General features: G+C 41.3%; 1 protein-coding gene across 4 annotated transcripts; it reads right to left on the bottom strand.

The window, feature by feature from the left end:
• Positions 1 to 1,668: 1,668 nt before the first annotated feature.
• Positions 1,669 to 27,724, bottom strand: CILK1 (ciliogenesis associated kinase 1). Of its 4 annotated transcripts, none has more exons than XR_014508955.1 (15): positions 27,461 to 27,691; positions 21,495 to 21,761; positions 18,839 to 18,893; positions 18,368 to 18,489; positions 17,286 to 17,365; positions 15,253 to 15,385; positions 13,713 to 13,884; positions 12,667 to 12,834; positions 11,187 to 11,489; positions 10,066 to 10,253; positions 9,808 to 9,950; positions 8,914 to 9,042; positions 7,913 to 8,038; positions 2,652 to 5,976; positions 1,669 to 2,563 (listed from the first exon to the last, which is right to left on the bottom strand). XR_014508955.1 is itself a non-coding variant. In XM_083431667.1 (14 exons), exons 2-14 carry the CDS (start codon positions 21,593 to 21,595, stop codon positions 5,822 to 5,824), a joined length of 1,875 nt encoding a protein of 624 aa, XP_083287793.1. In that variant the 5' UTR covers positions 21,596 to 21,761; positions 27,461 to 27,724; the 3' UTR covers positions 1,669 to 5,821. The 4 variants fall into 4 exon arrangements, 2 of the variants coding, with proteins under 2 accessions (XP_083287793.1, XP_083287792.1); XR_014508956.1 differs by lacking the exon at positions 27,461 to 27,691 and adding an exon at positions 25,694 to 26,458; XM_083431667.1 differs by having other exon boundaries at positions 1,669 to 5,976; positions 27,461 to 27,724.
• Between the last annotated feature and the right edge of the window lie 4 nt (positions 27,725 to 27,728).

Raw genomic sequence — 27,728 nt, 5'->3', positions numbered from 1 at the left:
CTCCCGAGAGGTATATATAGACATTAGGTCTCCTTTCTCTCTGGATGTGAGGGCGATCTGGCTGCGACATCTGTCACCCCATTGATCGCCAGGGTTGATTCGGCTGATCTGGCTGGCTAGGCGGGTGTCCCCTTCCTCCCTCACCGCTCCATGTGCGTCCCTCCCGAAGCTGCGCGCTCGGTGGAAGAGGACGACCATCCCAGATAGAAGGAGTGTACCGTTCTTCGGTCAAGGGTATACGATAGCTGCGCTCCCCTGCTAGAACCTCCAAACAAGCTCAAGGTCCATTTGTAGGAGAACGTAGGGTAGTCAAGCTTCCAAGACTCCAGACACATCCAAGTAAGGCGCTGCATGTGGCAGTTTGCCATTCTTTTTGCATCATAATGCCTTTTAAAAATTTATGCAGCGTATTATACTCAACTGTATGTTCTTGTATGTGTGGGAGGAGAAACACAAGCATTTTATGAAATCATTACAGTACAACAATCCAACACAATACAGCATAAAAATGCATGGATCTACCTGTCTTTTTCCAAATAAATGTGTTAATGTCTAGTGCAACCCCAGCCACACACACCCTGGAAATGCAGGGGATCTCAACTAAAGCACCCATGACAGGCGGCCAATCTCTGCTTTAAAAAAACTGAGGAATGAGAGTCCACAGAAGTCTTAGGGGTGGGACCATAGCTGTCAACCTTCTCTTTTTTTGCAGGAAATTCCCTTATTCCAGCGCCGTTTCCCGCTGCTATCCCGGATTGTTAGATATCCCGTAGACTGTCCCCGGGACAGGTGAGGCTGCTGATCCCTTATTTTTGAGGCTGCTGGTCCCTTATTTTCAAATCTGAAAGCTGACAACTATGGGTGGGACTAGGGACTTTATTCTTCTTAGCCAAAGTTGCTGAGTTTTTTTCACAGATCTGTTCCCAACAGCCTACTTACTGAGGATTCATCCCAATTGCTTGGGGAGAGCTTATACTGAAGGGGCATCTCCACCCCCATCGTTCTACCCGGACACTGAGGTCCTCCTTTGAGGGCCTTCTGGCAGTTCCCTCACTGCGAGAAGCGAAGTTAAAGGGAACCAGGCAGAAGGCCTTCTTGGTAGTGGTACCTGCCCTGTGGAATGCCCTCCCATCAGATGTCAAGGAAATAAACAACGATCTGACTTATAGAAGACAGTTGAAGGCAGCTGTTTAGGGAAGTATTTTTGATTGATGTGTTATCGTGTTTTTAATATTCTGTTGGGAGCTGCCCAGAGTGGCTGGGGAAAATTATTATTATTATTATTATTATTGTACTACAATGTCAGCTGCATGCTGAATGTAGAACATGACTGTGGTACAAGCTGTTGAGAGGTGAACTGGCCCTTGAGTGCTATCCTGATTATTATTTTATTATTTAATAGTCTCAATGGTGCCATTAAGAGTTGACCGTTGGCTAAATATTTGTGTCTTTTACTAGTTTCCGAATGTGTAAAGGTAGAAGAGGAAAGGCACTGAACACTAGAGGGCATAACCAGTGGTATTTTTCTAGAAAAAGAACTCACCATGAACACTTCCCTTAGAATGACCATGGCACCCACCTGAGAGGTGCTACATTCAGCTGGAAAAAAGCACTGGGCACAACCAAATTTCACTGAATGCAGGGATTATTCAACACTACTCAAAAACATGATTTTTTGAAACACTTTATTTCGGCAAGAAGCCTCTCGTGACACAAAAGGAAACAAGCATTTGTTTAAAAAACCCCACAGAAGACCCCTAAGTAGAAAACATGTTAGGTTTTCAATACCCAATTATACCCGTTGACTCACATTTAACTTTGTACTTATTCTCCATACATATTTTTCCTTGGCTACAAGACACACAATGTTTCGTGTTTTTAGTAAAGCGTTCCTTGGCTGTAGTGATCCACAAACTGTGCTAGAGTCACCGTGTGAGTAGAGTGGAGCTATTCAACACTGATACATTATTGACTAATCATCACAAATATAAACCAATAACCGTGTTTTATAAACCTCAACAACTTTATAAGCCAGTGTAGTGCTGTTGAATGTAGGAAACTGTACGTTTACTCTTCGAGCAGGTTTAGGATTGCAGCCTTAATCACTTGAAGAAAAACAAATTTAAGGAGGTTGAGGTGCCCATTCATTTAAGTGCAGAAGATTTAAAACAAACCTGTAGTACAGAAATGGAACAGGTGAGTGTATCTTACTTCAGAATAAAGTGTCTTTCACGCTCTTCGCACCCACCAGCTACTCTATAGCATGCAAGACAAATGGTTCAAACATGAAGAGGCGTCACAAACATTGCTAAGTGAAAACATTTAACATGTGGCATATTTGGCAGAGATGTTGCTTTTGGTCAGATCTCGGGGTAAGATACCGCTTGTGGTTTTTATCATTTTTTTGTGACACAAACCAAGGAGAAGTGGAAATAAGGCCATTTTATTGCTCTCCAGGGAATTATGTTGTCAATTGAAATTATAAGCGTAAGAATTCATGAAAATGTACTTCAAGCAGAGGTGCTCCATATGAATTCAGTGACAGTTGTGTCACTGTAAACTGCTCCAGACTTATCTGTTAAACTTGGAGTACAATGTTATATGTGCTTACTCAGAAGTAAGATCCACTGAATTGGACCAGTGGTCCTTACTACCAGGTAATTTTGTACAGGACTGCAGAGTTAAGCAATCAGACAATAGTAAAGGTAAAGGGACCCCTGACTGTTAGGTCCAGTCGCGGACGACTCTGGGGTTGCAGTGCTCATTTCTGGGCTATTATCAATCATGATTCTTACATTGCAATCCTTTACATGCCTGAACATCCTATACATGTACTGAACTGAAAAGGACTTTCAGGTAAGAGAGCCAACAGGATTACAGCCTAAGCAGTTATTGAAAAGTAAATGCCGGTGGGGTTCGCTCCTTAGTAACTGTGGTGAGAACTGCAGCTTTATAAGGAAAACATATTAGCAAAATTAAATATAAGCTAAACCATTTAATAATTAGTAACTCTAGTGTCCTCCTTTAAAAAAAAGTTCTAAATGAAATAATCCTCCATTAAATACTGGCAATTTTGCTTTCCATTGGAGGGGACCCTCCACATATTTTTCTAAACAGTATAAAAGCAAAAGTATGTTTCTGTTTGTCCCAGTCCCTGAAGCAGGAACCAAAGAATATACAAATAACACAACAGAGGATTTACAAATACCATGTCAGTAGTAAATTGATTTAACAGGTTATAGTTATCTCATTGATAAATGAATTTTGAAAATTGCGTTGTCACTGCAGAATTAAAAATGGGTCAAATTTATCTCCTTCCAAATTCATCTGTCTCATATAGCAGCCACCGAGGACTGCAATGAAACAGCGCAAGGCTTTGTGTAGGCTCTGATAAGAAAGTATAATGACTTCTTGGTCCATTTTGTGCTTTACTACAAATAGGAAATACTGGTCAAATATAGCTCATGTACAGGAGAGAGGGAAATAGCTGCTAGTCTTGTGTTTCCATGCTTGCAGAAACCAAAACTACGTACGAACTTTCCCTCAATAACAAAGGGAATAGGGAAAATGAAACAGCTGGTGGGATAACCCCCAAATGCTGTTATTTTGGGGTAGGGAGATAGCAACTGTTCAGCTGAAGGCAAGCGATGAGTTCATATCCTATTACCTTCTGGAGAAAAAAAATGCTGATTTCCCAAAAGTTATGGAGTTGGGATGTTGCCTGTGACAGGTTAGAGCAGAGGTAGGCAACCTGGGAATGCATGTTACACCATCACTGACCACTGGCCATGCTGGCAGGGGTTGATGGGAACTGGAGTCCTGCCACATCTGAAGGGCTGTAGGTCTCACATCCATGCATTAAAAAACAATGCAGCTGTTACGCTTTTTAAAAAAACTGACAACACATTTGTTGCCATCCTAGCTGTTTGACTGCCAACTTCACCCTATGTTTTCTGTGAGAGAATAATCCACAGCTCTGCTTTCATTTTCCCTCTGCATTTCTGTTATCTGCCCACCTCTTTCGCTGGCTGTGTGGAAATGCTTGAAGCAGAATTGTTTGTATTTTAGTGAAGGAGTGGCCAGACACCACAATGCAAAAAGAAATGGGACTTTCGATCATCGGAATGGGAAGGTGTTGACACACAATTTTAGCATGCCTACTTGCATCTCCTGCCCTCATGGATGACGGAGAAGGTGCAATGGCAGAATATGGCTCAAGACACAGCGTGATTCCTACCACAGATTGGAAACAAAGACGTAGAAAAGATGCTCATTCTATACTCAAAAACTGCCTAGACAGAAACACCCATCTACTGGCTTTGGGTAATTATTTCTCCCTGAGAAAGAGCCTTTTCTGTGAGCTGAGATCTTAATCCCCATTCCTCCCACCTCAATTTAAAAAATGATGTATCATTTCAGCTGAACACTTGCCAAGCAGGGCAGTCTCCTTAAAAATGAATCTGCCATTTTCTATACCGTGTTCTGCTGTATAGCTTCAATCTTTAAAATTCTGGCTTACTGAGACATCTGCTAAAATCTGGCCATTCTAGAACGGCTGGAACTCGATCCTAAAATTACAGTATATAAATATGCATGTCAACTCATTTCTTAATGTAAACCTCAAATTATATAAAGGATAAATTTTGTCAACCCTGTAAAAGAAGTCGCTAAGCTGCGTTTCCAAAAAGGCAAGCCATAAAAATGAAATGTAGGCTGTGTGGAATATAAAAAAATTTTTTAACTTTGCTGCTGGTATTTATCTTAATACTCCATTTATATTACTCTACGAACCAGCTTTGTCATATTTAATATTGCTTTAAATATTATCCAAGGGCCTTGCTACTCTTGCAACCCATATTGCTTCCCACTGAAGGATGACTCCATCTGTAGATGGTTTAGTTTGCATTGTGGAAAGAGGCTAGAATGAAGAAGCATGTGGTCAAGTTAATTTCCTGCTGTCACAAGTCTTTCCCTTTCCCTTTTCCAGTTTATATAGTCAGCAGTGAGAAGCTTATCCTGGACCAAACCAATATGAGCTGTATGTAGGGAACAAATGAACACTGAAAAAATAGGCTGGATCTTTTCACCTGCCAAATTCCTGTTTTATATGCAAGGATTTGGTTTTTCAGGTTTGTTCAGAACATACAAAACTCTTATCTGCAGCCTGAAGGAAAAGATTTACTATTCTATCTTGCTGATCAACTGGCTGTAACAATTCTCAGTCACATGAAGAACAAGGAGTTCATGCCCCAGTTGTTTTTATGATTTACTACAGCTAAGACGAGACCAGTAACACGACTGTGGCTGCTGAATTATGAAGCTGAAAGGCGGCTCTGGATACTAAGCTTAACAGGTTATTTTTCCAACATACCAGGTTGAAAATTTAACTTTATAAAGTATTTGGTAAATGCCCTTATGTCTACCTGCACCATATTTATATTAAATACTGCTTCAATCTGCTACATTTATTCACTTATATAAAAAAGGCCAAAAAAAGGAAAAATAGTTTTCTTTAAAAAAGTTACAAGTTCATCATATAAAAATGCCAAATAAAGCAAGGGACCCACAATACTAAACCTGATATACAAATGTGTATTGGTTCTATGAAAATAATTGCCCAATCACATAATAAAAATGATAGAAAAAAGGTCCAAGATTTGCTTTCAAATACATACAACTAAAAATAAACCCTCTTCGACGGTCTTGAAATTTCTTGGTCATACAAAAAAACGATCGACAGAATTGCCAGCGTATAAAATATTGCTGGAGACAGTCTTATCATTGGTCACTGTTCATGGAACGTATACTGCAGCTCGAGAGTTCAATGGTGAGCGCCATATTTTGAAGACCAGTCAATTCGTCCATGGACTGGTTGAACTGGAGGAGGGTGGGGCAGAAGCCCTGGTGTGCTTTTCATAGGTATGTTAAACGACGGCCTCCCTATATGAGGTCTGACAGACTTCAGAGAAGTGTATTCTACAAAGGAAAAAGAGAGGAAATGTGAAAGGAGAGAACGGATCAGGGGTTAAATTCAGATACAGAATCTGGTGACTTTGACCAAAGGATCCTTAGAGAATTTCAAATGGGAGGGGTGATTCAGAGCTCCTGTGCTCCCTTGCTCTGAGAAGTTAGGAGGCTGTCCAGAGTAGTGTGAGAGATGTGGAGAATCAAGAAAAAATTGTGATTGCAGAAGGCTCCACTTGACCCTTCCATTAACGGAAAGCTTTTCTGGATCCAAACCATTGTCACCAAATCTGAATCTGAATGAATACAGTGGTACCTTGGTTTACAAACTTAATCCATTCCGGAAGTCCGTTCTTAAACCAAAGCATTCTTAAACCAAGGCGTGCTTTCCCACAGCAGTGGGGGACTCAATTTACAAATAGAACACACTCAACAGGAAGCGAAACATGCTCTGCTTCCAAGGCAAAGTTCACAAACCAAAACACCTACTTGTGGGTTTGCAGTGTTCTTAATCCAAGTTGTTCATAAACTAAGCTGTTCTTAAACCAAGGTACCACTGTACACCAATTTGATAAGCAGAACTATTCTTTTTTTAAAAAAAAATATATACTTTAACTAGCACGCAGAATCCAATCCACAACTTTCTACGCAGATGCTTTTAAACTATCTTAGTTGAATGCTTCTGAAGAAGTCAACTAAGATACCGTAAGACCTGCTCTCTCACTTCACATATGAAAAATAAAACAGGACAAAGAGTTGCCTCACTGGAATAATAAGTTACGGTGTTTTTGAGCTACTGCTCTAGGTTCTGTCAAGGGCCAAAGAAAGGAGTATTTTAGGTTGTTTTTTTTACTGAAATGGCTTATTTTCTGCTACCACTAGTTGTGGGTAGGAACACAGAGCTTTGAGATGCTCTCAGTTCCCTGCTTACATTGTTGAATCCTAAAGTTTAACCAAGTACTGTCTGTGATAGAGGTAGCCAACATGGTGCCCTCTAGATTTTATTGGACTTCAGCTCCCATTTGCCCTAACCAGCATGGTCAATTATCAGGGATGATGGGAGTTATAGTCCAACATTGTTGCCATCACAAGGTCTAGAAATATGATTGCCAGGGGAAATAATAATAATAATAATAATAATAATAATAATAATAAAAGCCAAAATCCTTAGGACACTGAATTCTTGTGTGAGAGGTATACAACTGCAGAACAAACAGGGTCTGTAGTCCTAGAGGAAATTCAGTCTGCTGGTATTCGGACAAACAGTGGCTCTTTTGTATCAGCCATTTCAACTACTGAAAAAAGATTAGATTTGCAATATTAGCAACTACAGGCCCAGTCCCTCGGTTGCCATGGAACTTCCCCTTCATCTGATCTCCCCTGGAGCTTTCTGTATATTCTCAAAATCGGCTCCAGAGTGTTGGAGGACTTTCTGGAGCAGATTTTTTTTTTTTTGGGGGGGGGGGAGCAGGAAGAGAAGAGGAAGGGGAAGTCCCAGTGTGTGAGTACAACTCCATGTATCTGACTGGGTACTGCAAAACAAAACATGGGAAGCATCCCAGAAAGCATGCCTATCTTTCTGGAGTTACTCTTTAATCCACAGTGGGAAAGCTGGTTCAACAATTGCCCCTCTTGCGCTTTGTATGCACACCACACATTTAAAGCATGACCCCAAAGAAGCATTGGGAACTGTAGTTTACCCTTCACAAAGCTACAATTCCCAGCAGCCTTCCCAAATTTCAGTTCCCAGCATTTTTGGGATATGTGTGTGTGTGCACGCTTTCAATGTCGGGTATGCATGCAGCCATGGTCATACGAACAAGATAAAGGCTGAAGCCCAGGCAGGTGCGGACTGCAGATAGTCACAGATGAAGCGCCCTCATTTTGCAGTGCAGTGGCATTCTTGCTGTGCTCCCCAGCACCATTTTCAGAAACAGAAAGAGCTTACGAGATGGGTCTGAAGACGATGCATCAATAATCGGCGCTAACTGAACCCTCTGGCCAGCAGAGCCAACTTCTTTCTTCAGAAATGAAGGGATGTAAGCACCCCTTAGCCCACTGGCTCCTGTGTTGCCTGAAAGAAAATCGGAGGTCAATGCAGTAGGCCAGTACAAAATTTCACAAACAACCACAAACAACCTTTATTTTTTCCTTAAAAAAATTAATCCAGTTATTTTCTTTCATATATATATATATATATATATATATATATATATATGTTAATAATCCAGCCAATGCTTAATCCAGTTATTGTCTTAAAGTCCCACCCCATGTAATGTGATAGCTTCCTTTTCTGTGATAAGATGGTACTGTCACCAGAAAGAGTTGAAACTGCGCCAGCACTGCTCCGCACTTCTACTTGTCCTGTGCATAGAGTCCAAGTGGCTTTCTGCTTGACCCGCACTTTCTAGGCACAGGTCCCAGCAGTTTCCATCTTGCCCTGTTCCAGGGAAAACCCACTGCTTAGTGCTAAATCAGAGCAAATGTCAATCCAGAGAAAACCTGGATTGCCATTTGCTCTCACTGAGCACTAAAGAGCGGTTTTCCCCAGGGGAAAGCAGTGGGAAGTGTGGATGAGCCCTAAGTGTCTGAATTGATTCTTCAGAGACTTTTATCTTTGAAAAAAAATCTGATATTTTATGTATATGATGTCATGATCTTCAGTGTAAAACCAGCAGGGATTTACTTTAATTTATGCAGAAGTATTAGAGAAGAAATGTCACTCAACTCAGCGGGACTTACTTCCAAGTAAATGTGCATGGATCAAAGCTGGGAATAAACTTAGGATCACAGCCACTTTACCCTGTTTTGTCTGTCTTATGCAGTAAATACCCAGCAGCCAAGGATGTCAAGACATCAAACACTGGATCACTATCACAAAATGCAGTCAGCAAACAGGTCAAAGTAGGTAGAAATAAAAAGGAAGAAGACAATTTTTCTTTTCCTTACTGGAGTTCAGCCTGGTGATCCCTCCTGCCACCACTGATGTCTTTCCAGGTAAATTAGAACTGGGCCATGGATTGGATGGGATGGAATCTTTGCTTGAACTGGAGACTAAATTATTTCTTGTGCTTATTCCTAGAATAAGAAGTAAGACGCTGTAAAAATGCAGCAGGAATACATTTATTTATATACATATCTCGCTCGTCAGTTGCCCATTGATGACAAGCGCTTTGGGGTTGTATTATACCTTGCTTTTGTATGTTGATTTCATAGATATTCCACACAATTAGGTTAAACATGCCTAAATGTGAAGGGCATTAGATTGTGGTTGCTGTCCACATAGAATGTAAGCTGAACATGTTCTAGTGAGAGACCAGAAAAGAACCAGCTGCAATACATGATGGGTTTGGATATTGGGAAACTCGGGGACAAACCTATGCCAGGCAATGAAAGTCAGTAAATGGCCTTGAGCAATTCACTAAGCCACAGTTCAGCTTACTTCACAGGACTGTTTGAAGCTAAAACACAAATAAAACATGCTCTGAGCAACTTACAGGAAGGATGGTATACAAATGTAACATTATTTTACAACCAATCATAAACTCGAGACAGTTTGATCAACACCTAATCAACAGTCAGTAATAAAATAGTTTCCCAAACATTTTTTGTTGCTAAATATAAAGTTTGCAAAAATGCATTTTGTAGCAAATTTAAGGGAAATGGCTTAATGAAAACAAAACATATCTACTGGGATGTAAATCCCACTGAAGTCCCTGTAAGTGTGGTTAGGATTGCAGCTAATAAGCAGTAGGACGTCTGGGACTAGAGGTTACTCACTCACGTCAAAAGTGAGTTATCATATTTTATGAAGCGTCATAGTAAATATTTATTTTTACTAACCAGGTAAATACCTAGAATGTTTCAAGTAATGTTGTTTGGCTGCAGAAACTTGCAACGTTGGTGTGTCCTGCCGAAGATAGGAAGGTGCGCTGTTCCCAGTTCCTAAGCAAGCTGATGGCTTGAGATCCAGGATACTTTCAAATCTGAAACCAAAATCAACCAGCCATGTTTATACCGCAGGATACAGCAGTATGTATGATACAGCAGTATAGAAATACTTCTATGGAAAAATAAAGAAAAATAAGGCCAGTAACTTGCCTACAAAGAGCTTCATCACTCTGCCCTTTGTTTTTAAGCTCCTTTCTGGCAAGTGAAGAGTTAACACCTCCATCTTCCAGGTCTTCCCAATCCTCAGAGTCTTTTAGTGTCCCGGGAATGTGACCCCATCTACGACGGTTCTTTGGTTTAAGTTCCCCATTTGTCTTCTCTGTCCCAATGTCTGCTTTCTGACATTGCGGGAGGAAAATAAGAAAACAGAAAAGCATGTGAAGATCAGAACTGCGGTATGAGCAAAATAAATATTGGAAGTGCTTCCAGTGGGCAGAGAATGGGCCTTTGGCAACAGGGCTGTGATTTTACTGCCAAAATCTGGTCTCACTGGCCACCACTCACATTCATTTTCTCTTCTACGGTTTCTGCCAAATAAATAAATCCCCATTACAGTCGTACCTTGGAAGTCGAATGGAATCTGTTCTGGAAGTCCGTTCAACTTCCAAAACATTCGGAAATCACAGTGTGGCTTCTGATTGGCTGCAGGTAGCTCCTGCAGCCAATTGAAAGCCATGGAAGCCCATGGCTTACTGCCTCACCATGGGCAGGAGAGACATAACTGCCTGCTCAGAGCAAGGTGTGGCAAGTATCTTGAGAAGTTGGGTCTGCACGCGTCATCCAAATGGGGAGACCTCCAACTTCACTTGATGGTTGTACCATACTTCCTCCCCAAGAAGATCATGTATAACCATCAGTACCCAGATGTTCAAATGAGTAGAAGTTTGGATCCTTCCTAACAGGCATATTTCAATAAACATTCCCCATGTATCTGTAGAGCCCAGGTCTGCCCCACCTGCCTGCTCTACACTAAGGAACTCTTGATTTCCAATTCACTGGAGACCAAGTCAAGAGTTCCCAAGACTAACGCAGAATAGATAGGAGAGGCTGCGGCATTCATGCAACATTATGTAGCCTCTGTGTTGAGAGCAACTGTGGAAAGATCAGCTCAACACGAACAAGCTCCTAGCATCCAGAAACAAAAAAGAAAAGTAGAAATCTGTTTTTGCATTTGCACTTAAAATCACGCAGCCAATCCTATTTAAAATACAAGAGTGAGATAATGTCCACATTTTAGAAAGGCAGAAATCTCATCCAAGACTGTGTCTTACCTGCTGAGGAATCTTATTGTGAATCTCTGGCAAAGCCACCTGGCTAGGCTTGTCGTCTCTTAAATGGTCACTCACGGTGGTGTCTGTTTTGTAGGGGTATATCAGGGAGTGGGAGGGCTGGTTCTGCTGGAATGGTCTGAAGGAAAGGCGAACTTGTGCTTTAGGAGGAGGCTGTGCTGGTGGAATGGGTTTCATGTGGACTTGTGCTTTATCAGGAAGGTCTCTCTGTTGCTTTCCCAGCTCCTGAGTAGAGCGAGAGGTGCCCAGTAATTGGCCAACCTGGAAGTAAGGATATCGAAGAGCCTAAAAGTCAAGGGAGAGAAATTTTTTAAACAAGGAGAGTCAAGCAAGCAGAAACAGGCAGTTTCTCAGTCCCAATATCTAGGGCTCTGTGCATGCCACAATACCACCTAAGGGCAAGGAAGACCCAAAATATGATAGCACATGCAAAATTCAACTTTCTAGTAGTTGCTGCTTTCATTTTTTATAAAAGTAGGTTTCTTAGTGCTACAAATATATGCCTGTTGAAATCTCAGAAGGGAAACGGGTTGGTCTTCCATGTTCTGCAACCCTCCTTCTCCCCCTCCACAACAAAACCAGATTTATGCAAAAATGAAAAGCAACTCATCCATGCCACAAACAATTTTGCAGTTTGCATAATGTGTTTAATCTGCACAATTTACAAATTATAGGCAAAATCTGGAATGTCTGGGTGCAAAATTTTAATTTTAAAAAATAATAATTATGGTGTTGTGCACAACCCTCCCCACACAGTCTGCATGCCCAGAGACTTCTCTCTGGCATAACTCATATTGGGCTACCTTTTTACCATGGCATTTGACACCTGAGAAATGTTTTTTTCAGGATGCACGCTATTCCAGTGACCGCAATTTATTTTTAACAGTTTTTTAAATTGCTGTAACCTGCCCTGGGACCTTATGGTGAAGGACAGGTAAGAAATCATAAACATAATAGACAACATCTCACTTTCTTAGGGCCCTTTGGTTAAACCAATTAGTAGTGCATGTTAATCAATTAGTGCCAGGCAGCCTTTATTCTCAAAGTATGAGTTTTGTTCTCACTGCTTTATTTCCACTGAAAACAAATAAAGGATCAGATAAAGCTGTCCGCCCTGCTGCAGTTTTTAAGAGGTGCTGATGTGAACACAAATCCAATTCCATGTGCTCCTTTTCTGAATAGCAAGGATGGGAATGCATAGAAGAAACAAAGCGAGGTATAGAGTTAGAAACTGCAATAAGAAATAGAGAAAAGCAGAGCTGTGTCAGCAGTGGGTGAAGAGACTTGAGACTTCCCTGAATCAGAAAAATATTCCACTGAGTTGGGACTGTGTTGCAACAGCCTGCAACACATGTTTTGAACTCACTCCTCCATGTAACCTTTGAAAGTTCCTCTGTTCCTCTGAGTGAGCTGTCAGCAAGGCAGAGAGTTGCAAAGACATATTCATGAAAGAAGAGCAAACCTGGCTTGCCGTTGGCCGCTTTTTGGGGTCCCACTGCAACATGTCTCTCATGAGCTGTATTGACTCGCTGCTTGCGTTAGGGATGAGGGTCTTCAGGTTGTTTGGGACGCACTGAGGCCAGCGGAAATTCATGGTGCCGGCAAGCTGGTAGCCTTCGGGCCAGTCATTCTGAAAAGGACGGAAGCATGCCTGGTCAGGAAATGAATACCCATGTAGCTGGTGCAACCTTGCTCAAGATGCCACCCTCATGCCCTCATCAGCAACGTTTCCAACATTGCATTAAGGTCTGGCTGACTAATGAACTGATCCTGGGATAATTGAAGCAAGCAGATCAACTCACACATTTGAAGGGGCAGGTAAGAGGCTGAAGTGATCCCAGAGAATCAAGAGCACGTGAGAAGATCAGGGAGTCCTAACTCATGAGTAGAAAGCTGGAGGGTGAAGTGAAGGCAATGACAGGATAGAGTAAGGCAGTCCTAGGTTAGCTGATCACCGCCATATTTTGGCCAGGCCACTCAATAGGTAGACCGTTGTCAGGCATTTTGTTTCTGTTATTCTACTGCATTCATTGTACCTTTATTGTATCTTTCTTTCTCATATCAATATGCACTATATGCTTGTACACCATTGAAGCAATGTGTGTTCTCTTTCGCAGCACCAAGGCACAGTAATGTCAGCCAGTTCCTGGCATAGAATTCTTATGGACAGCAATTCAACAATAAAGAATGACTCCAAGCATATGCAGAATGCTCTCCTAAAGTTTGAGCGGTCACAGCTTCCTCTCACGCATGCTGAATTCCACTGGAATTAATTCCAAGGCAGCACATTTTTCTTCCCTTTGCTCCCCACCATCCCATACAATGTCTCCTTTTTAGTACAAGTTACTATTTTCTCTATCAAGACTGTATAAAACTGGAGACATCTTAGCAATCAGCTATCCAGTGTCAATAGCAGAAAAGAAGTTGAATAGTAGGGGGGAGGGGAGAACAGAACATATTCAGAGAGTTATACTCCTTCATGTGCACTGAAGACAGGCTCACAGTTACCTTTTTTGGCGTCCCCAGCACTTGGCAAATCTTGAAAATAGTATCAATTTCGCTAGCTCCTGGGAAGAGCGGCCGGAGTGTGTAAACCTCTGCCATGATACAACCAACAGCCCAGATATCAATGGGAGAACTATAGTTAGTGGATCTCAAAAGCACTTCAGGAGCTCTGTACCTGAAAGCCAAAAGCGAGGGGGAAACACAGCGGGGTTCATTTACAAAATATGCCAAGCAGAACCTTACACCAGACTAGTACATTTGCACTGGACAGCAATTGCAAAAGGTCCCTTTCTCTCTGCCAGCATGGAAACAAGAGCCTCTAAAATGTTTCCCAACCCAACCTCCCTCCCTGAGCATCACTCAAGGTAAGAAGCTGAAGCAATTTTATTCAAGGGTTGCTTGTCCTGTCTAGGGCTTAGATCTTCCCCAATATATCCTCTGTCTTGCAGGGATAATTAACCCTTGAAATTCTAAACTATAATCAAAGTGGTGAGGTGCCGAGCAATTGTTATTTATTTTATTTGTAAATCACCTAACACAGGACATTCTCTAGGCCACAGCTTTCCAAACTATGTGTTGTGACACACTAGTGTGCTGGCCGCAATGTGTAGGTGTGTCGCATACGGGTGGTGCTGTGGTCTAAAACCCCATAGCCTCTTGGGCTTGCCAATCGCAAGGTTGGCAGTTTGAATCCGCACGACAGGCTGAGCTCTCGTTGCTTTGTCCCAGCCCCTGCGAACCTAGCAGTTCGAAAACATACCAGTGCAAGTAGATAAATAGGTATTGCTGCGGTGGGAAAGTAAACGGTGTTTCTGTGCACTCTGGTTCCAACACATTGTTCAATTGTGCCAGAAGCAGTTTAGTCATGCTGGCCACATGACCTGGAAAGCTGTCTATGGACAAACGCCGGCCCCCTCGGCCTGAAAAGCAAGATGAGCACCACATCCCATAGTCGCCTTTGGCTGGACTTAACTGTCCAGGGGTCCTTTACCTACCTTTTACCTTACCCCATGCTCTTCCCAGGGCTGGAAAGGGGTTAGTTTACCTCCGTCTTGCTAGTATAACTGAATTACTGTTGAGAATTGATGCACATCTAAAAAATGTGTCACCAACATGAAAACTTACAATCAAGTTTTAAAGCGTCCAAAATTGTTAGAAACCACTGCCATCAAAATGTGAGCAATAAAACCAGTAACTTAAAACTTGAAATACCTGCTTCCAGGAGTGTGGGTGAATTTATCAGTAATCCAAATTGGCAGTAACATAAAGCATTGAACTCAAATTCCATCGAATGCCTGGCTAAAGAGGAAAGTCTTAACCTGGCACTGAAAAGTTGTTAGCGTCAGACAGCTCTTAATTATTCCCAAAATCACAGAGTGGAATAGAAGTAATCTTTAACACCACATACACAGCCATAGCCTACTCAGTGTAGAACCATTGACATTAATAGACCTAAATGAGTAGTGTTCATTAATTTCATTTGATCTACTCTGAGCATGAGTAACGTGAACACAGCTTAAGGCATATGAGCTCAAGTGTTTACCATCTTGTGGATACGTAATCTGTGTAGGGAGGTCTGGATCTGATTTCTCGTGCAAGGCCAAAGTCTGCTATCTTCACAAGTTCCGGTCCCATGCAAAGGAGGTTTTCAGGTTTCAAGTCCCTATGGAAAAACCCTGTAGTTATGAAAACAAACATTAGTCAGTCTGTTCTGCCGCCCACATTTTCATTTCATTGTGCATGTTTGCATGGTTAGTTACTAGCAGGCTTGTCGACTGACCGGAAAAAATATATCTGGCTTTCCCACTCCTCTTCAAACAGTGGAAGAAAACTGCTGTGAGCAGTAGATGGAAGCTTTTTACGGCATGGAGATAAAGGGTGATAGTCAATGTTAATCATACACAGAGCAAACCCATTGAAATTGAGAGACTTAAATTAATTTATTTCAGTGGGTCCACTCTGACTTATAGTTGGGGAATCACTCAAATGCTGTAATTTGCTCGTGTACACAGAGCAAAAGCAGTTAAAGCCATAGAATGTTGGAGCCGGGGTGGGGGATATAAAGATCTGGAAACCCTAATAATCAGTGGTTAATTTTGAGAAAGGGGTGCTAAAGCTCAGGCGTGTTTGGATGGTCTGTTTCCTAACCCCAAAATGTGGCAGCTGGCAAAGGTGACTCAGTGTACTCTGCATATGCTATGAGGTTCTTTATTTTAGCATTACTTAATCTTCCAGGGCTGATTCCTGGCACAGCAAACAGAATCTGAGGTCAGGTCCCTGCTCAAAAGACCTCCTGCTAGAAATTCATTAATAAAGCATTAAAAACTCTACCATGCCACAGGAAAGGGTCAAACCAAGTGGCACAGTCCAAAAACAGCTATCAAGGCACACTTGAATTGCTTTACAATCTAGTTAACCCAACAGCAATTAATTAGACAAAGCCATTCTATCAAATCATCCACTTCGTTTTCACTTTATGAAACTGTTTCATGTTTCTGAAACTGCAGTGCATTGGAAGTTACAAGGAATGAGTTTATTCAGGAAATAACAAGCCCTCACTCCGGTTACATAATATCTGACCCCATCTCCTTTCATTGCCGCCATTATAACACTTTATTAAGAGAATTTGCCAAGAGAGTAAACTGAGCTATTATGAACCACAAAATGTTCTCCTCTAATACTGCTTTATATTTTGAGGTGAAGATCTGACCAGGTAAAATATCTTTTCTTTCTTTAAAAAAAAAAGTGTGAAAGGTAATAATTTCTCTTTCACACTCACTATCACTAAACATGAAGAAAACAACGATAATCACACTTAGCATTACTATTGTGCAAATGTTCAAGACATTTCAAATATATCAGTAAACCATGCAACTGTATTATTACTAACAGTACTAACAGTTGCATTTATCACTATACAAACAAAGGTCTCAAAGCAATTTAACAACACGATGCAATACAAGGTCAGTATTATTATTGCCAGAATTGCACAGAACTACTGTGGTCTGCGTTGGCTTCAGAGACGGCATCTGGCCACACAACTTTCTGTCTTCTTTTGCAGCAAAACAGTCTTGGCAGCTTTCCTTGAACCCTGTAGCTCCTGCCTGGGATGACATCCCATGATCAACCCATAATCCTCTAAGAGGGGTAGGAGGTCAGTTTAACAATAGAACTGTTCATTCAAATAACCAGGCTTTACAGATACATTTTGTGCAGCTCAGTCTTGTTGCCTGTTTACCCAAAGGCAAGTCCTGTTGACTTGAGTGGGGGCTACACCCCAACAGTAAGAATGTTTCCAGCTGCAGCCTTAATTAGGAATTGCAATAAATGGTTTAATTCTACAATAAATATATTTTGTTTAACGAACATTAGCCTTTTTGGAACACACTGGAGAAGGGTGTGTTTTCAGCCTCACTCATACCACTCTCGACAAGTCATGTTTACCTTCCTGAACGCAAACAAAAAACCTTTAGTGCCTGCTCAAATATTTCTTAAGTATTTGTTAATATCACTTCCTACCATGCCATCAATACAGTCACAGATACTGATCCAATTTGGCCTTTAGTCAGGTCTTACCGTGTTTGTGTATGAATGCAAGTCCTTGAAGAATCTGATACATAATATTCCTGACAGTAGATTCGGGAAATAATTTGTTCCTGTAAGGTAAAAGTATAGGAGGGGGATTTATGTTCACACAAGGGAGTTCTTAGCTGTACTTCTTTATTTACTGGAGATACAGTCGAAGGTTAGAATGGATACAGTTATACAAGCAGTAATAAGCATGCGTTTATGTATCCCTTATTGGAGGAGGACGTTCTGGGTGCCACAGTGCACAGAGCAGAAGATCTGCAGGCAGAGGTGTTCTGCCCAAGAAGCAGGCATCCTCATTGCACCCATGGAAAGATCTGTGGTTCTTCCTCCACCACCGCTGCTGCAATGGCAGAGAAGGCAAAAAAGAGCATGCCAGGAGTGGATATGGGTGGGCTCCACTGGATCTAATGGCCTCCCATTCCTCTAACACACTCCCGGTTTGAGGAGAAAAGTATGCCACACCTGGAACTAGAATATTTATTTTCTCTCCCATTGATAGCAATGGGAAGGGATTTTTGTTGTTGTTGCAGATTGCAATGCTGATGGGGAATCGGAAAAGGAAAAGTGACCCATCATTGCCTTCAGTCTTAATCAGATCTGGCACCTTGTCTGCCTTTGATTCGTCCTCCTATTCCTCCCCCCTTTCGGATTGCTCTGCTCAAAATTCTACTTCACAGCGCCAAGAGGCTCTCAGAAGCAGCTTATAAAATATTCTCACAATAAAACCATTCAAGTCTAGGAGTTCCAGAACAAAATTACATGCTATACATGTGGTGCCAGGATTATTCAGGAGGCGTTTCCTGTGCCCATCCTTGGTCCTTCCAGGCATTGTCACTGGATCATGGCCTACTTATCACCAGTTGCCAGTCAAGGACCTCCAAGACAAGAAAGTGGGAGCTGAGCAATCTCAGTTCAAAAACCTAAATATCATGCTTATAATGTACTTGATGTGATTTCGCTACCATGAATTACAATTGCATAGTTATAGTGCTTGGTGAATAGTAGTTCATGGTTTTGGTTAGTTATACTGGATGGTGGGGGGTTTTTTTGGGTGGAAATCAACATACCTTTCTTTCATTAACTGATAAAGGTTCTCCTTCATGTATTCAAACACAAAGTACAGATTATCATTTTCTCTGATAACTTCTTTCAGTTTCACCACATTGGCATGGTTGAGTTTCTTCAAGGACTGGGAATGCAAGATAAGACAATTACAGACACTGTTGAAACAGGGCTTTAAGATAAGTGACAATGAACGCTTGTCCCAGAAACATAAGTTGAGATACTGCTAAATTTAAGCGCCTGGCTGTTAAAAAGTTCTCAGACTCTTAGAGTCAGTTATGACCAATGTTCCTCTGGCCTTGTAAAGATGAATGCTGATAGTGGGCACATTGGCACAATCCGTTCTTCAGCCGAGAGGCACTCCAATTCCCCGGAGAAATGTGCAATGCTGCCCAAAACAGCATCTGACCATGGACTTTCAACCACAGCTCTACCCGAAGCTGAAGGAATCCAGTGCAAATTTTGGATTTACGCACCTTAACTTCTCGAAGATTCATACATTCTTCCCAGGAGTAGAATTTCCTCTTCATCCTGTGAAGCACAAAGTAAGGAAGTCAGTATGACAATCTGATACTACTCATGTACTAGGTCCATGAAGGAATAAATGGAAGCTCACAATACTCAGAGCTGTGCTTCTTTTATGGCTGGGATCCAACAACCACCCTAATTCTGCATGCCCAACAAGGTCTTTGGGCTTGTGCTTCTTGAACACTGCCACTGTCACATGGAAACACATTTACAATACTAAGAGGATTTTTAAAGCACATATGGTGGTGGTGGGAGGAAAAAAGACCCCCACTGTGCACAGGTCTAAATGGTAGCTCTTTGGCACTCCATCCAGTGGCATAGCGTGGGTTGTCAGCACCCAGGGCAAGGCAAGTAATTTGCACCCCCTAACCCGGTAGGGGCAGAGAGCTGTGAGTGCGAGCACGCCCCCCCCGATGTTGCGCCTGGTGTGGCCGGGCCCCCCTGCACCCCCACGCTAGGCCACTGACTCCACCCATATGCTAGGCCAGCACACATATTTTTTTTGTTTTTGTTTTATTAATTAATCTGTATTTTTGCTCCTTTTGGCTTTAAAGAGGTTTAAAAGTCATGCAAACCTCTGATAAGATCATTGAGGCACTCATGACTTGCAGAAGTAGAATTACGCAAAATGAGAACATGGTATTCTTCTTTACATGTGATTTAGGTCAGCTTGCTGAATTTTTTAAAAAAGCACACAGCCATATTTCTTAAAGTTTATTGTTGTCAAAATTTTTTCCTAAATAAGCATTGTTTTATACAGCAATTTATATTGAGGTTTTCAGCATAAGGGGAAATCTTGAGGTCTTGGCTGTTTTATGTTCAGGGTAAAGGGTTTGATCTGATGATCCTGTCCATTCCACATTCTGGAGATCTGGAGATTTTGTCTAAAGTGTTTGTGTTTTCCTATATGATACTTCAGTTCTATAACATGTATACTAATATACTGTACCATCTCCTCAGCATTGCCCACCACCAAATGCAAGCGATTGGGTAAATTCATTTAATACAAGCACAATGTTCTCCCTACCCACAGATTTCCACTTTTAGCTGGAAAATAAGCCAAACACCCTTTAGCACAGAGTCTGGGAACCTGTGCCCCCCTCAACGTGGTTGGACTCCAGCATGACCAATGGTAAGGGATGGTGGTAATTCATCAACATCTTGAGGGTCACAGGTTTCCCACTGCTGCTCAATCAAAATGAGACTTGAAAGAACAGCATCTTATTCAAACAACCCTGTGAAATGATGATCAAGCAATCCTTATGGTGATGTAAGTGCCACATACTCCCAAAGCCATAAATATAACTGGGTCAGTGGCTCCTTCTCTCCCTCTAGCACAAGAAAAAATATGGAATATTCTCTTTTTCTCAATGAAGGGAAAAAAATCAGAACCTCTCTCTCTCTCTCTCTAGTAGAAAGATGCCAGAGAAATTGCTGATTTGTGCTGAAACAAGGCATTCTGGCAGCAGTTCAAAAAATATTTCAAAGCAAACCTCAACCTAAACTACGGCTACTAAACATATTCTAACTATATGATGCCTTCTACTAGTTCATGTGCAGTTGTTGACAATCTTCTACCCTAAAACAAACCAAAAAATAGCTGGATTGTGGCTAACATTATATTTGGAACACGCCTGCAGTTCTAGTCATCTCTGCCCATCAAAACATGCATAGAGCCAGGACATTTTTTAAAAAGTACTTGTGATCCAACTAAAGCTGAGGATCAGGAAATTAAATAACATTTGGGCAAAAAGTATGTGGCAAAACACTGAAACTAGCTCAATGTGAAGACAAAGCTTCCTGCTTGCACAGTGCATTAATCTGCAGTGCATGAATTGTGGATGAATTTGATGCCAACCTTCCCAATACAAATGCATTGCTGCTATTTTTCTCCGGGCTATTCATCTGTTATTGTGGTTCTGAACAAGTACATTGTGAAATACTGCAAGCTGTACATAAACAATACATGCACAGACAACACATCCACATTGACATGGGAGCCAAAATCCCATCACAAGCCATCTGGTCAGCTGGACAGATGTGACTGTAACATACTGGTTGGTTACAGCCATGGCTTTCTATATTCTGTGCTAAATAAACTTGCACCTAGGCAACCAAATTCTGCGCTGAAAAGCTGAATGTGGATAATTGAACATATTTTGCACAAAATAGTCTGTAAATTTATCTTTTCCCATAATTTATTTCGTTGCAGTGAGATGAGAAGCTATTAAGGGTAGAGTAACTCCCTCACAAAATTCCAGTAACTTCAGAGATTTCAACAGGCATGACCTAGCCACAAAAGGCTAGAAAGCAGAGAGTCTCAAGAAGCTGAAGTTTAACTCAATACCAAGTCCTACAGGTCTGCTGAAGAGCAACAAACACAGATCCCTGGTTGTGGCCTATCAAACATGCTGATATTTGTACCACATCACACTGCTTCGGACTCCCCCATCCAATGGATCAGGCCCAGTTTCAAAGCCAGCAAAGTTGGATTCCACAATCTTCAAACACGTTGTCAACTTGTAGTCACCTACTATTTAAGCTGCACGGTGTCTCCAAAGAGTTAATGCTGAAGTTGTACAACAACATACGTGAGCCTCTTACCTCTTAATGGCGATCAGCTCCCCTGATTCAATACTTCTTCCCAGGAGAACAGAACCGTAAGTCCCATCTCCCAGCTGTTTAATAGTTGTATATCTATTCATGATGGAGATCCTCCAGAATGCAAACTCATTTCAGTCCCTAGGATGCCGTTTTCCACAGCTGCATTTCCTCTCAGAGTGAAGTTTTTCCGGTGGCAGCACAAACACAAAGCATCTGGAACAGTGTGAATGTTGTCCGGGCTCATATTTTCAGGGATTGGCTTTGCGTCTGTAAAAATACAGGGAAATGCTAACCATTTTCCAAGCCCAGAATGTCTGGATATTCTCATTTCCCTGCAATGTGGCTCATAATCATTATCTGTGTTTTTCCTGGTCTGCCTGAAGACAGGGGATCAAATGAGGGTGTGGTGTGCTCTACTGATAAGATGGCCCACATGAACTACTTAATGCAATTTATACTAGCACCAGAAACTGACAAAATTATAGGCACAAAAATATGAACTGGAAGAATGAATTCAAGAGAAAGTTTGTTAATGACAAAGACATAGTCCTGTCAATTCTGATAAAATAATGCACTTTAATTTATAATAATTTCTTATCGTCAAAATCGTATTTAGATGGATAGACCAGACAGATGCAAGACATAAATGGACAATGTTATCCCAGCATAACATAGACCAATGATTAATCTGATTCCAGAAGGTTTAGGATTATCAACAAGACCAGCTGCCCCTGTCTCAGATTCAGAAGAGAGATGAAAAAGAGACTCATTATTCCCTCTTGTCTACCATCTGTCAATCATTTTCTTTATGATTAGGTCAGCTTACTTACAGGAAGGCTAAATATAATCTTATCATATTCAAATGATACCTCCATAGTTGTTGTTGGGTTTTTTTATATAAAAAAAGTGGGGGGGGGGGGAGCACTTGGAAAATTCATGCACCACAGTGTTTGTTTTCCTGTAGCCACAAGGAACCCTATGTCAGCCTTCATTATTAAAAGATTAGCAATGGGTCGCTGACTCAGAGCACAGTAGATTTTCTTCTCAAACGTTTCGTAAGATGTTAATAAATTTTCAACATATTTATTTAGTTGCCACAATGAATATATTTTATTGAAGACAAACATTCATCACGGGTCAAAGATCACAAGCAAATAAATCTTTTAATATATATTTTTTAATCCGAGTATTTTTGTTCCCTGCTCTTCATCTTTAAGGAAGAAGCTCTTTTAAAAAACACCCCGCATTGTCATTTTTCTTTGGAAAGGAGCTTTTGTTATGAAACTGTGTGTTCAAAATGGTCCTTAACAGAGCTATCACTCACTGCTTTTTAATTCTGCTTTAGTTGATGAAACTGTGGGGTGTGCTCATTCGTTATGTGATGTTTGTGCCTAATTGTGTGATATGCTAAATTCATGGCCAGAGGCTACAGACTGACTCTCTGCACAGTTGGAACCATAAGCGGGAAGGAGGTAGGGAAGTGGTTTAAAGTGTCTACTGTGTGATAAGTGACCATCTGATTCTATGTACAGAGAACAAAATTCATATCCTCCCTATGCTACCCAGGCGGGAATTCTTTTGGTCCAGCAATGCACACCTGGAGTTCTGCCACACACATGTCATTTTAATGTAATGGACCCTGCTTCAGAAATGTCAAATAGCATCTTGGCAAATGGAAATTAATCGTGTTAATGTCTAAAAGCACTCATTTTGAAAGCCGTAATGGAGACATTTTAGTATTTTAATTCTAACCCCACCTTGCAGCAAGAGCTGAGCATCAAGGTAGCAAGCAAAAGCAAAGTCAGTGGTAAGGATACAAAAGGAACATTTCTTGTTTGGTGTATAACGTGAAAACATATAGGACTCAATCCCTGGTCCTAGGTTTATTGATTTTCATGAAAATAAGACCTATTGTTTAAATGAGGCTTCTGAGTCTAAGTGCTCAAAACGAGTGTAAAATTTCTGCAGGTTTCAATGGGATCTCAGCCAAACGATTCTGAAGTTAACTGGTTTGCAAATCTGAAAGTGAAAATGGCTACATAAGGTAAAAGGCAAAGGACCCCTGGATGGTTAAGCCCAGTCAAAGGCGACTATGGGGTGCAGTGCTCATCTCGCTTTCAGGCCAAAGGAGCCAACGTTTGTCCACAGACAGCTTTCCAGGTCGTGTGGCCAACATGACTAAACTGCTTCTGGTGGAACAGGACACTAGGATGGAAGCCGGAGCACATGGAAGCACAATTTACCTTTCCGTCACAATGGTACCTATTTATCTACTTGCACTGGTATGCTTTCAAACTGCTAGGCTGGCAGAAGCTGGGACAGAGCAATATCACCACTGAGCAGATTTGAACCGCTGACCATCTGATTGGCAAGCCCAAGAGGCTCAGTGGTTTAGACCCCAGTGCCACTTGCATCCCTTGCTATATAGTATACTAGCAGTCTTGCATCCAACAGTTTTGAAACCAGAGGTTCAAAACAGCACAGTTTTGAAAAGTTCAGTCCACCAACATGCATGTCCAATTTTATCCAAACACAGGGGAAAGCCTGCTCCTTCATCTTAGGAACCATTATTCAAACCTTGGTTACAATAACTAAAGGTGTTCAAATGCATAGTGATCTGGTAAACAATCAACATTCCAAAATATATAGTAGATAACCATGAGAAAGCTGAACTTTGCTGGCAAATGAAAAACAAAACAAAGCACTCAATCCCATCACAGACAATAAGATTAATTTGCACTGGGGGGAAATCAAGAGAAATGCAGAAGGATACCTCCTGTTTGTTTTCAAGTGACTCCTACCTGAAAACTAAGTACATAAATGAAGACCACAAAGCAAAACACAGTACTCATAATTACAAGATAGACAGACAGATATAGGCAAAGAAGATGTTCTAGAGATATTCTTTAAAATAATGTTATTTGAGGTTACAGAGTCAGTTTTCCATAGCGAGTACAATGAGTTTCGTAGTGAAGAATGAATGGATGACATGGTCACATTCATGCCCCTTCCCTGTCCCCAAAGGGCCAACAGACACCATCTGCTCAGTAAGGAGGAAGCAGCATGTGAGGGAGGGAGGCAAAGGCAACATTAGCAGCCTGCTCCAACCAGACGGTCTCCTTCTCTTGCTTCTCCTCCCAATTGTACAGTAAATTATAAACTACCTTAGGTGCCTTGGCAGAAAGGCAGCATATAAATGCAATGAATAAAACAAAAATCTCAGTATTCACAGCAACAGCTAAATGTGAGCAGTATATGGGCCATGATAATTCATTACAAACCAAAAAGGCCTTGTGTAACCCACCCTCTAGACCTCTCAGAGATCATGCTTGAAATATGCAAGGAAAAAATGCTATTTAAAGGTTTTGAATTGATGCTTTCCCCTACATTACCTAATTAATAGTGAATATCTATTAAACTATGTAAATTTACAACTAAATATAATATGATTTATGTACTGTAAATAAAGAGACAGCTTTGTATATTTTATTTGGTTTTTACTAAACTTAGAATATCTTACAGATGATGCTGCCCAATATATAACTTTGCTGGTGACCTGTATTATTCAGATTATTTTTAAGAAACAAGTTTTTTTAAAAAAAACAAAACAGAATTTATTATTATTTAATCTGTTCTTTAAGAGAAAATTAGTGATTACATTATATTGTTGTTGTTTTTAGATCAGTTTTTATTTTTTATCCACCGTTATCACAAAATAAGCATTTGTATTAAAATACTGCCAACAAATCACACTAAAAGGCTACAGAACGAACAAACAGAAACAAAAAACTATCAATGTCTCTACATCCTTTCCCACAGTAGATAATAGGCCGAATCAGAATATTCTTGCAAGCAGACAAGTTTTAGGCCTCTTCTTGAGATGTCAAAATAGTAGCAAAAGTCATCTTTTAACACTTCAAAATGTAAGCAACAAATGAAGTTTCTACTCTTATTTTACTCCTTGTCAGACATGGAAGGATGGCTAAGATCTCAGGAATTTGGACAATAAACAAAAACCTGAGGATTAACCTGATTTTATGAAGCCCCCAAAGCTGTCATGTCTGTGGGACTGACATACAAAATTTACATCAGTGCTCCAAAGGAAGTCTGTCAGCTTCACACGCACCCTTTCAGGAGAAGCAAGTCCTGCAATTGCTGGAAACAAGATTAAAAACTACAGTTGTATAGCCAGTACAAACCCTGCTAGTGGAAGCCGTAGATTCTTCCATCAGAAGGAAACCAGAGCAGAGGCAGACTCATCGCACTCAGATGGGCAAGGGGAAGCTTTCCGCCCACCAAGAGAAAAACATACTGTACACACACAAAAGGAAAACGCGGCCACTGAGCAGGGACAACCAAGAGCTTTCCCTGGTAAAAGCAACTCAGCAGCTCCCCCGTATGGCATTTAGTTAGGCAAGCACAATTTTTGTCTTATTTCCTGGAAAAGCAGCAAGTTCAATGCATGCAAGCCTAAGATGAGCAAAGCTTAGCCCCTGGACATTTTTTCAAACATGCAGCAACAACTGGGAACGCTGAACTTGTCAATGTATCAGCCAACACAGCAGGCTTCGAGGGAACAGTGGTAGGATCGGTCAGCATTGCACAGGAAGGCTTGAGCTTTGATACATATCATTGTAGAAGCTAAGCACAACATAAACAGTGTTTGTTTATATATCACTATGCACAACACTGGTGCCATCAATGTGTATGACTTCTTCATAGAGCAAGGAAAGATGATAGGCCCATGCCCCAAAGAATAACCTGAATTTCAACACAGGAGAGGTAATAAAAATGAGGAAGATGAAGAACAAGGGATGAGCAGGTATTCAGTTCAGTCCTGTCTTGTTAGGAAGAGTACTTTAGGCCTAGTATCAGCAAAGGATGAAGGCTGGACAGTGCAATTCTATGCTTACTTGAAACTAAACTCCACTGCATCTAACCAGACATAATTATATTTAGCACTGCAGCCTAAGAGAGTTTTTTTCCTTTTTAAACGAAACCTTATCGTTTACTTGCCTGTACAGGAATTGTGACCGAATGCCATAGGATTGGGAGGATATAAATTTCGCTGTGGAAGACCCTACCTACAATGTTAAAAGGCCAAGGAAACAGCCACCTACACGATGGGTGGACAGTCTAAACCTAACAGCATTGCTTATGAGGATTGCAGGAAGCAAACAGCAGAAAGCGATGGGAAAGAACTTGAGACGGAAACTGAAAGATGGATGCAAAACGCTTTTGTCAAGAGAGGGAGAAGTTCAGCTTATCAGTCTCTCCGTGAATGTAGTCCAAAAGCTAAAAAAAGGGAATATATATTTGGGTCTGTCTTCCCAGATGCTGTATCCAAATCTGTCGCTGGCTCCTCATGCAGACAGCCCGCTTTCCCCTTAGTTGCACCCGTTGCTTTTTTTCTGGGGGGACGCATACCCCTAAACAGGGCTGAATTTAGGTTTGATGAGGCCCTAAGCTACTGAAGGTAATGGGGCCCTTTATATGTCCAGCTGTCCTCTGTCAACAAGAAATTGCCGCTGTTTTTTGTGTTGAATATATGCTATATGGTAATTTATGAACCTAATAGGTCCATACACAACACAAAACACTTTTGCTGTATGTAGGATTTATTTCATTTGTTTTTTTATCTTATATTTTGGAAATGTACATCCAGTTTTCTTTTTCCTTTTATGATTTTTGGGGGGCCCCAAGAGAATGGGGCCCTAAGCTATAGCTTGTTTAGCTTATATGTAAATCCGGCACGGCACCTTAAACATTTGGTGAATCCAAGTTTGGCCTCATTGAGCGGCAGTATTTCAACACGAGTAGGAAAATGAGAGTGCCCCTAAACATTTTTAGGCGGGGGGGAAGCACTGGTTGCATCTCTAGAGAAAACAGGAGTAGCTCGGGTGGTGGGAAGGCAATTGGAGATGGGCAAACACTTGTCGCTTAGGCTGCCTCCTTTCGCCACTTACCAGTCAAGGAAGTGCTACCGAGGCCCGTGGGATTTGCTTGTGGGAAACCATGCTTAGGTCACGCACATTACTCAGTGTAAGGGGAGAGCCAAAGGCCTGAAACCACACAAAGTCCAGATGGTTGGTTTGGTTTACAACTTGACACCCCCCAACACCTCTGTGTGCTTAAACGGCCCTCAGCTACCGCGAACTACAATCCCCATCGCACACCACGGAGCGACGTTTCTGAAAGCCTCATCCCAGCCAATCACCGCCCAGCTGAATGCTT

This window comes from Podarcis tiliguerta (genome assembly GCF_965153285.1).
Source record: "Podarcis tiliguerta genome assembly, chromosome: 3".
In the NCBI taxonomy this organism is placed as follows: Eukaryota; Metazoa; Chordata; class Lepidosauria; order Squamata; family Lacertidae; genus Podarcis; species Podarcis tiliguerta.
The sequence above is the reverse complement of the archived record's forward strand: the minus strand, read 5'-3'. Positions and strand labels throughout refer to the sequence as shown.

Bases quoted from the DNA above. Each gene is read 5' to 3' on its own strand.
- CILK1 (XM_083431667.1), bottom strand. From the start codon at position 21,595: ATGAATAGATATACAACTATTAAACAGCTGGGAGATGGGACTTACGGT. The intron at 9,951-10,065 runs GCAAGTTACTGG...TTTTGGTTTCAG, and splicing joins AGTGATGAAGCTCTTTGTAG to ATTTGAAAGTATCCTGGATC. The intron at 5,977-7,912 runs GTAAGCTCTTTC...TTTCCTTTGTAG, and splicing joins ATCGTCTTCAGACCCATCTC to AATACACTTCTCTGAAGTCT.